The sequence below is a fragment of the Pollachius pollachius genome (assembly GCF_949987615.1).
Source record: "Pollachius pollachius genome assembly, chromosome: 2".
NCBI classification, from domain to species: Eukaryota; Metazoa; Chordata; class Actinopteri; order Gadiformes; family Gadidae; genus Pollachius; species Pollachius pollachius.
The window spans coordinates 40692511-40703276 of NC_136935.1; the positions used below are offsets into that span (position 1 = coordinate 40692511).

Genomic DNA, 10766 nt, shown 5'->3' on the forward strand with positions numbered 1-10766 from the left:
TTCGTGCGTACATGACATAGGTACCGAAGCAACATGTGAACATTGGACTTGTTATTGATCAATGTCAAATAAATAAAGGAAAAAAAACAAGTTATGTAACTCCTTCAGATAACGTCATCATTTTATGATCATGTTATTTCTTTAGGAATGCATCCTTCCTTTGGCCTCACATTCAGTCAAAAATAATTCTCCTGACTCGAGAAATATGTGACATGCATCCCAAACCATTTCTTCTGCTGTACAGTTGAACTCTTGCATTAGGTAATCAAGCAATTCCCAGTAAATATGCTGCAGGATAAATAAATAACAATTAACTCCATCCATCACACTGGCTAACTCCAGCAAGTACGCTCATAATCTCATGTTAATTCTTGGACTACATCTGTGTATAATTAAGGCTTTAATTCCCTCCATGTAACTTAACCTTAGTTGCATAATTACTATTAGTCCACCATCGGCGGACCTCTGATAATTACTAAAGTAGGCCACTACCCTATTGGAGAGAAGCACACACACACACACACACACAGAAGTCTGAGTGGCAGTATTGGTGCGATGTGTGTGTGTGTGTGTGTGTGTTCGCGCTCTCGACAGCAGCAGTGATGGTTACATAATAAAACGAGGCAGAGATAATGAGACAGACAAATGATTCTTCCCTACGACTCTCTCTCTCTCCCTCTTCCCCCCCAGCCCCGGGGGGCCCTCTTCATCGTCATCGTCATCATCATCATCATCATCATCATCATCATCATCCTCCTCCAGAATACTGCTGAATCATACAGTCATCTTATCATCGTCATTCTCTTCCTCCTATTGGTCTGCTGCACTCTGGGCTGGACACGTATCGCCGCGCCAACCGTCTGGATATATATTTTTCTTAACTGTATCTACTTGCACCAGTTTTCTATTTTTTTAGTTGTGAATATTTTGGTTCTCTGTAACCGTAGTAACTAAATATTGTAATGAGTTCAGCATCTCTGCGCTGTCCGGGGCCTGGCTCGGGTGCAGGGGGAGATGGAGAGAGAAGAAGAGATGGACGGATCACACACACAGTCTCACTCTTTCTTTCAGTCGTTCTGCGTCTCCCTTTGCTGTCACACGTCTTCCTGTGCTGTTAATCACACTTTGTCACTCACTCATTTTCTCCCATGCTGTTCACTTCTGACTTGCTCCGGGACTTTTGTTTTGTTAATTTGCCGATGCTCTGACAGCTACTAGGGCCTGTGTTATTTCGAACAGCCCGAGCTTGTGTCTCATTTTTCACGCGGTTGTTCTAACGGGAAATGTTTTGAATCGATCGTCAATTTGTTTAATCAGTCGTTGCCTAAGCCAATCAAAAGCTCAGGCTCACCTTTGTTGCCGGGGGCAGATTGCTACATCTCCTGTATCTCATGTGTTCATCACCATCGGTGCACTCTTGCCTCACTCGGGCCAGGCCGGTGTGCGGGGGGTTCTCTCTGCCGGCCTACATCTGCAGTGATGTGGTCCCCAGCCCTCATCACCACGACATCGCAGGCGGTAGGGACTCATACTAATCCCTGTGTGTTGCGGCTAAACCCAGCATGATGTTTTCATTTTGTATATCCCCCCCCCCCAAAACCCCGAGCCCCTTGGCTCCGCGCCAGCCGTCCTTGGCCTCCCCATGGCGCAGTGTCCTTTAGTTACAGAAAATGGTCCCAGACAGTGACTCAGATCAGCTCCCCCCCCACACACACACACACACTCCTCCACCACCACACACACACACATACACACACACACACACACACACACACACCGTAGCAAATTCACCCAGTGGGTCGACATTAGATTTATTAGACTGTGACATAACCGCGTTACGCACAGAATCGGGGGGCTTTAGAAACAACTTAATAATTGCAGCCTGAAATGCTTTGTTACAGAGGAGCAGCCATTATTGTGTGTGTGTGTGTGGGTGTGTGTGTGTGTGTCTGTGTGTGTGTGTGTGTGTGTGTGTGTGTGTGTGTGTCTATGTGATTGTGGATGCAGGGGTCTTTCCACAGTACCAACCAACCCCGAATCTGAAAGCAGGCCCCGGCCTCGCAGCGGCAGCGGCGGCGTTGTAGAAAGCGAACGAGTAGAAGAAAAAAGTTAAAGTGCATAACAAATGTACAACAGAGGGAATGCAGAGACAGCAGGATAGCAACATAGAAAAAAAGAGAAAAAGACGAAGAGAAAATATGGGAGCTCAGAAAGTGGGCCACAGAAGCTGCCATGTGCGCGGGCACAGCCGTGAAATCAGCCTGATCCAATAGATTCTGTTTATCTGGCACAACTACACAGTGAACACTATTGGAAATCTGGGGGGAGATTTGGAGAGGGCTGTGGATTTGGAGAGGGAAAATAAGAGCAAAAAGTAATACTGTCTGCTCGGCAGTCTGGCGTGGCAGGCGCCCGTGCACATCGTCTCTTAACGAGGTTAATGGCCATTCAGCTCCGAAGAAGATGAAGAAGGAGAGCGATTCGGAGTCGTCGCCTTCGCCGGTTTCAGGTTTTCATTTTTTTTCTTGGTTTCTTCATTCACCTTAAGATTTAAGATGAATGCTACTCTCTTTGTCTTCTCCTCCCCAGCTTCCCCCCCCCCCCCCCCACACACACACACACACACACACACACACTGCGGCCCCTCTACCTTTCTGCTGCATTACTTTGTACTTGTTCAAATCCTGTGGTTGGATTCCCTGTGAAGCCTCAGTAATGGAAACCTAACCCCTCTTTTACTCTAGTTCCGTCCACATCAAACCAGATGGATTGGCTCGGCGCTCCCACTCTCTCTCCCGCTATGGTCCTTAAATATTGGATCCTAACAACACACAAAAACACCACCCCCGACAACATGTCTATTAACCGTGTCAATAGAATTATTAGAATTGTCATAATCTATGTTTTGCAAACACAGATATGCCAAATATCACCTTATGTCACCTTGCTTGTCATAGCTGTGGTGTTATTATGGCCTATTAGCTTCTTCTTCTTTGTCTTGAGAAATCATTTTTAATTGACAGTTTTGTAGGACCCGACGATAAGGAACGGTTTTGTCATGCCGGGCGCCATCTTGTGAGAAAGAACCAACAGACTAGAACAGGCGCAGCGACCTCTAAACATGGCGTGTTCACCATAGCGTTCAGCAAGGTGTGACATCAACTTCACATACCCTGATAAACATTAAATCACCAAATCAAAGATATTGTTGATTTAATGTCTATTCAAAGTTATACTATTAATGTACAGCTTTTGGATGTAGCTGTTTTGCTGTACATAAATGGTATTTTTTTCAAACTCAAATATTGTCCAATATTTTTTGGAGACCAAAAGCATTACAATGATAACCCTAAACCTTTTTGTGTAAGCAAACATAATAATCAAGTCATAGATGATACTTTTCGGCATTTAATCTTTAATAGTGAGTGATTTCTTGTTTTTACTGTGGTATCCACCATACAATTAAGTCTTTACTTGAAGTAAATCAAAATGACAGCAACAACTCTCAGATCAATTACTTGATACATCTTCTGTTACAAAAACAAACAAAGAAAAATGTCTGACGTTTCGTCTGGGTCACATGAAAATAATGCAACAAAAAGAGAAAAATGATGCAAAAACAAATAATTTAAAAAGAAAAGAGTTAGTGACGTCTCTCTAACATTCAGGTAGTAAGCTCATAATTGATTGATACATTCATAACTCCTCCATATATATATACATATATATGTATATATATATATATATATATATACATTTCTCCGAGCTCACAACACACTACGACGAGGGGTAAAACACATACGTTTTGCAGGATGGTTAAAGTATAAATTTCATATACTAAACTCAACATAGAGCCTTGCTGTGTTATTTACAATATACACTTTGAAAATTGTAAATTGGGTGAGATAAAAAAGGCACACGTTTTCCCTTCTTTAAATACAATGTAAACATCTCGTCAAAAAGCATGCATTAATTTCATCTTACAAAAAAGGGATATTTTAGACAAAGTACTTAAATATTGTATTCCAGCAAAATATAATTCTTTCAAAAATACTTTTCCATTCACTCTAAACCGGTTGACAGTTGTTGTTTTTTAAAGGGGGGCAAAGAACGACAAAGTGAGAGATTATTGTACATAGCGATGCACAATAAACAAACAAATAAAAACAAAACAGGAACAATAAAGTGAAACAAAATAGTGGGCTTTCGCTTGTTTATACATATATATACATCGATATACATACATATATTTATATATACTGATATATATGCTGTATTCACCCTTATTCACCGCATACAATCACCACCATCACCTCGTCGCCATGACCACGGTCGCTATGGACCCTAACACTAGTAACAGTGTACCAACCCATCCCAGTGTTGCTAACAATCCGTTCCTCGCTCTGGTCCAACTGTTTGCTGGGCTGATCATGGCAAAATTAATTTTGTTCTGCAACCTTGCAGCTAAAGTCTCATTTCACATTGTATTATCTCCTCTGTGCAAAATCATTGTTTTGTCCAAGTGTAGAAATCGGATACGGTTAATCCTATATAATATGAATGCATAATACTCACGCTTGCGAAAGGGAACATAGACACAAACTTAATAGTATACACCACACGTAGATGAGCATGCACAAGTACATACACACCCGCGCGCGCACACACACACACACACACACACGCACACGCACGCATCGGCAAATACAAACTCACAAAGAATAATCACGCGCACACAACTATTCTCGTCCTCCTCAGCGCGTCTATCTGTCTTCTGTTCTGTTCTGTTCTTTCTTTTCTGTTTCAGTAGCTTCACGTCGTATTTTCCAAAATACTTTGCCATCACTGAGGTGCGAGAGACGCGGTACTGGTCCAGATATCCGGGTCTTACCAGACCCGGTATCTGTTGAAGTTTTGGCCCACAAAATAATAATAAAATGAGAGAAATCAAACAAAACAACACTGACAGAAAGCAGTCAAAATGTCACCTTAACCAACCACCGAAGTGTCGGTTTGTTTTTCGCAACAGGTACCTAAAAAAAAACAAATGTATTTGTACAGGAGCTGAGGAGAAGGTGAGTGCAGCGTTTTTATACCTGTAAATGTTACGCCAGGTATTTATGTCATGAAGCCGTTTGCTTAAAGCACTATCGCGACCGTAGGTGTTTAATTTTTTTTTGTGTTATTTTTTTTTTACGTTTTTTTTTTTTTCGGATTACATTGAGATAATAGAGCGTAGGGATTGAGCCCGCGTCCAAAGTGAGTATTCGGGATGGAGCGCCTGTGAAGTTTACTGTACATATTTACGTTATAATTTGCATGGCTTTAGTAGAAAAAAGAAGCACCGTAAATGTCAAACGTCTGGGCTCGTCGTTTAAAAACGACAACCCTGGCGTCACACCTTGTATGAAAACGCTATGTTGTTATTCATATTATTATTTGTTATTATTTCTGGGAAGAGACGATACGTGGTGAGTTCACTAAGGGCTGGTTTCACTTCATGGAGAGTAGAAAGGAACAATAGGGACGGACACGTATGGAGATCACATAAATAACTGTCCTTACTGGTATATAGATGCACCTTCGGTCTAACCGCCATCACTACTGAAGTCTGGAACTTTTCATTTCTAGCGTTTGGACGAAGACATTTTTTTTTTCCCCCCCACTGAGAAAAAAATTGTACTCATCCTGAAATGGGTGTCTTACGTGCATTTTGCTCAAGCTTACCGCCAAACGATAGAAATGTTATATTTTTTTAAAACAGCATTAGCTCTGAGGTTTTGCATATTAGTTCTGATTGTATTGTGTTTTGTATTTTTTCTTATTTATAAAAAGGGTTTTCTGAATAAAGAGTTGAGAGAGGGGTGTTCTCCCAGGTGGAGAATCTCACGGTTGGGATTATCAAGGTTAGAATTGAAGTCACTATTCAGCTAGTATAGCCCTTTAAATATAGTCAAATAGACATTTTGCCTTAGGTTTGTTTTCTCGTAAAAAACAAACAAATTAATTATTTAGCCGTGTGTTGTTACGTTATTGTAAGTCAATACGTTGCAAAGCTAAAACTAGATATTGGCTCTTTTTCTTTTGTACATATTTGAGAAGTACTGTGTTCATTTCTTTAAAGACTGCATAAGCAACTGCCAATGAGTGAGTTTTTTGTCTTTTTTTTCAGTTAAATGTGAGAAAAGGTGTGTGTGGTAGTTTATGTGGAGTGTGTTTGTGCATTTCTTTCTACATACGTGGAGAAGAGTGTGTGAACTTTGTGATAATCCCTCTCACACACTACTTGTATAAATGTGTGTGTATATGTTTGCGCATGGTGCAAGGGGCGAAATGCTTCATTTTGGAAATGTATGGCTTGGTCTCCATAGAAAACACTTCGAAGTCATTGTCTTTTGGGCACGGGGGTCTGGCAAGGGGGGACAGGGGGACAGGGGCCTGGGGGTGGGGTCAGGGATGATCAGTCCTATCTCACTCCCCAAGACCTTCTTCTGGGACCGTGTGTGTGCTTGTGTGTGTGTGTTTGTGTTTGTGTGCGATGTCCTCGACTCCCAAGAACGAAGAAGAAGAAGTTTTTTCGTTTTTTAAATCCCGCCCACAGAAGACGGAGAGTCTCAGGGAAATACAGGGGGGGTCATCTCTCCTCCCCTCGGACGACCCCCACCCTCACTCATCTCCACCCCTGGGTGAGGGGGTGGGGCGGGCAGGGCATCGGGGGGGGGGGGGGAGTGTTGGGGGGGGGAAGCAGGGACACCACAGCAATGCACCCCTCTCTCCTTCTCTGTGTCCTCGGTCCTGGAGAGAGAGCTTCGATGGCCGCCGGTGATGCCGGCGGCGGTGGCGGCGGCAGCATGGTACGGCCAACGGGTTCCACGGGTTTCCAGAGAGGAAGCGACCCTTCCTCACCCTCCTCCCCCTCTTCCTCCTCCCCCTCCTCCCCCTAACGCCCCCCCCCCCCCGCGGGCCCCTCGGCGTCTCCTCCCGGTGTCAGTGTGTGGCGTGCTGCGTCTCTCTGGGGTCCTCCCGGTGCTCTGCCTTCCCCGTCCCGTGCGGGGCGGCGGCCGGGCGCGGTCATTTCTTGTGGAAGTACAGTGTGTGCGTGAGGCCCGACTCCACCTTTGGTATCTGGTCGCTGATGATCTCCACCAGCATGTCAGGGAACTCCACCTTCAGGGCCTCCGACTCGCGGAAGGTGTAGAAGCAGAAGTCCAGCAGGTTGCTCACCAGCTAACGATACACACACAGAGAGACGCACACACCACGCACACAAAAACACACACACACACACACACACACACACACAAACAGACAGACACACACAAGCACACATAGGACCAGATACACATAGACACACACACACACACACACACACACACACACACACACACACACACACACACAGATACAGACACACACACACAAACAGACACTTTGTGTGAGTTTGCCACTTGGGGGCACCACTGATACTTCTAAGACTTTAAATCCTATAGGAGGAGATCACCGCCATTAGCATCAATACAAAACACGGACACATGTTCGGAATCAACACTACGTCTACTGATCTGATTATCCAGCCTTTTCATTGGCTCGGCCTTTCCACCGGGCCCAGGCCCCCTGTTGTCATTCTGTCACACACTGGCAGACCGTTGCATAAGAAGAAAAAGGCAATTTAGCCCAATTGTTGCGATGACCCCTGTATGCTGATTCAATAAAGTGGAGCTGGTATTGATTCCCTTCTGTTCCATTCACTACCAGAGCTGCTGGGCCCGGCCTGCCTGCTGCACATCAGACCCCCCCCCCCCCCTAGGGACAGACTGGAAATGCAATAAGCCCTATTCTGAAGCCCCAGTGCAATTAACCTGCCTAACTGAATGCATTAAGCTGAAGCCACTATATCGCCGCACTGCCAGGGACTTTTTCCACTGGAAGTGACAAGTCTTAAAACGCTGTGGACCTTGTTACCTGCATGAAGGCATCGTACATTCCCCGGCCCTCACATTTATATTTACCTTAAACTGATGTTTGTTTGCTGTGTGGTCTTTTATCAGATGCTTTAGTCCAATGCGCCTTACTGTGAATTCAGTGAGGTGTCCTTAAGGAGCAGTTAGGGGATACTGTAATGTCTACAGGTACACCTCAGCTATTGGGGATGGAAATCTGGACCTTTCACAGCTCCCTCGCGTCCCACACACCCCAACCACTAAGCTCCTATGTCCAACGCGAATAACGGGTCAGACTATGTACAATCAATAGTACTTGCCCCTGCAAACATTTAAGAAAGGTCTAGAATCACGGCGAGAGATGGACAGACAGAGAGTCAAACTCACAGAGAGGCAGGAAGACAGACAAACAGATTCAAAGACAGACAGAGAGAGAGACAGACAGACAGAAAAAGAGAAAGACAGAGAGACAGACCGACAGACTGAGGGACAGACTGAGAGTAGACAAATGGACAATGGACCGACAGAGAGATAAACAGAAAGACCAACAGAGACGGAAACACAGACAGACAGAGAGACAGACAGACAGAGGCAGGCAGAGAGACAGACAGACAGAGCGGCAGACAGACAGGCGGAGGGACTCACGTCGTGCATGGCGTCCAGCAGCTTGGTGAGCTGGAAGAAGCGCTGCCAGGTCTGACCAGAGTTGTTGGTGGCCTTGCCCACCGAGCGCCGCAGCTCCTTGATGTAGTTTACCCTCATCTCCTCGAACGCCGCCTGGCTCTTCAGACCCTCCTTGGGCACTGGAGAACAAACACAGGCCGCTCGTAAAAAGCCCCGGACCGCACCTCCTCTCACCTCACCACACCTCACCGGACCAGACCGGATCGGACGGACTGGGGCGGTGCACGGAAGGGCCAAGCCCAGGCCCTACTGAGGACGCTGCGATGGGTTTCAACGTGACTCTGTAAACCCTGTCTACCGCTCCCAGGCTCCAGTGCAGTGCGTTTCTGTGACTTATTTGATCCCCATTTTGAGGTGAAATCTTTCTTTCCCCTCCAAAACCTTTTGACGGCCTGTTTGTTTGCTGGCTAGTTAGTCAAAGGTCGCTGGGTCGATATAGAGACAGTCTCATGATAAAAGTTTCTATCCAAAGGGAGTCGAAGTTTTGGCACGTTTGTGGTATGATTCAGTTGAAAGATACCGTTTTATATACAGTCAAATATACACATACATAAATAGGCTATTGAACTATCTATCCGGGCCTATCAGTGTTTATACTTTGTATGTTCAATGATTTTCTGAATAAAAATGGCCAAATGAGCCTGGCTGTGCACATTGGTCATAGCTCTACAACATAGAACGATTCCCAGCGCTGCGCCGCGATTGAATCCCCCACCAAGTCCGACAGGGCACTTGACAGCTTGTAGATCAGAGAGCTACAACACATAGCCGCAAGAAACATGACACACTTCCTCACGTCTCTGCATCCCACAAACAAAAGTTGTTTGTTGTCGTATTCCATATCCAAACCGACGCACAGCAAGCAGCCAGAAAGAAAGCTCTTTGAGGCCAGAGACAAATCTTGACTTTTCGTTTCTGTTTTTCTCTATCTATGCCATGGTTCAAAACGTTTCCGGCTTTGAGAGACCGGCGCTTTGAAAATATGTGATTAAGAGAAGTCAAAGGGGCCACACATCGGGGCCCCTGTGAATCCGAGTGAGACTGAGGAGGCAGGGGGCCTCTGTGGCCCCGGCAGCGGCCCCCTGAGGCAGCTGGTTTAGCAGTCACAGTGTGGCTCAACATGCCGAGCAGAGCCGAGGGCTCGTAAAACATTTACGGCCACATTTTTTACAGGTATTGCATAAAACATTTAAAAAATTAAATTGTGGAGCACGAATGCGTGTGGATTCGTTTTCACAAAATAACCCCAATGTACCAATATAAGTTGTAATTACTGCAAGTTGTAATTAATTATCTTCTTTTATTCCTGTTCTCGGTTGCTTGTTCTCGTTTTTAATTAGGAAGCTTCAAATGAAATCACAATCTACCTAGGGCATTGCAGCCCAAAGTAGAAAAATAAGAACTAGCTGCGAATAACAAACATTTCATTTTTCGGGAAAACAGTTGGAGAAAGAAAATATTTCTCAAGGAAATACAAACCTACGTCGTGTCGGAAAAGGAACAGCATCTTTATAAAACATGATAATTGTAGCTCTGTATCTCTATATTTATTCCAGTGACTAGCCCACGGTCTCCGTTTCATTTTGTCATGCATACATCTGCATGGAGGGGGAAGCATTTCGACATCCTCTGGCTCACAGAGACAAGGAATTGAAGCTGAACAGAGTTTTAGGATTATTCCGGCACGAACGATACATATACGTACGCCTACCGATAAAACAAAACGGTTCTCTTTCCCTGCTGCCACATCCATCTTTGTCTCAGCGTTTTTGTTCTGAGACAAGGACAGAAGGAGGGACGTGGATACAGGGAGGCTCGCTTTCGGCAGAGAGGACAAAGTCACACAGAAAAGTTTTTTTTACGAACTTGACTTTGAGCCAATGGCTGGCTGATTAAGAAACACCTCACTTCTCCTGAGGTGCCCCTTGGATTGGCCTCTCGCGAAAACCTTCAATTATCCTACAGCCACGGCTAAGACCTCCAACACAGACCTGAATAATCAAGGCAGACACTAATACACTGTCGTCCACCGCTACTTTTAGCACAACGCCAACGCTGCCACCGCTTCGGAAACGCAACTGCAACAGAAAGCAAAACGCGGATCATATCTTGTGCTAGATTTAAGCGTTGCCAAAACCAGTC

The 10766-nt window shown here is 45.0% G+C and overlaps 1 protein-coding gene across 1 annotated transcript in view; it reads right to left on the reverse strand.

The window, feature by feature from the left end:
- Positions 1-3431: 3431 nt before the first annotated feature.
- nr3c2 (nuclear receptor subfamily 3, group C, member 2) overlaps positions 3432-10766 on the reverse strand; it is a 63120-nt gene continuing 55785 nt past the window's right edge. Inside the window, exons 8-9 of the mRNA XM_079730934.1 lie at positions 8586-8743; positions 3432-7227 (exon numbers count right to left, since the gene is read on the reverse strand). Coding sequence (XP_079587060.1) covers positions 7072-7227; positions 8586-8743 — 314 coding nt within the window. The 3' untranslated portion in view covers positions 3432-7071. The remainder of the gene's footprint in view (positions 7228-8585; positions 8744-10766) is intronic.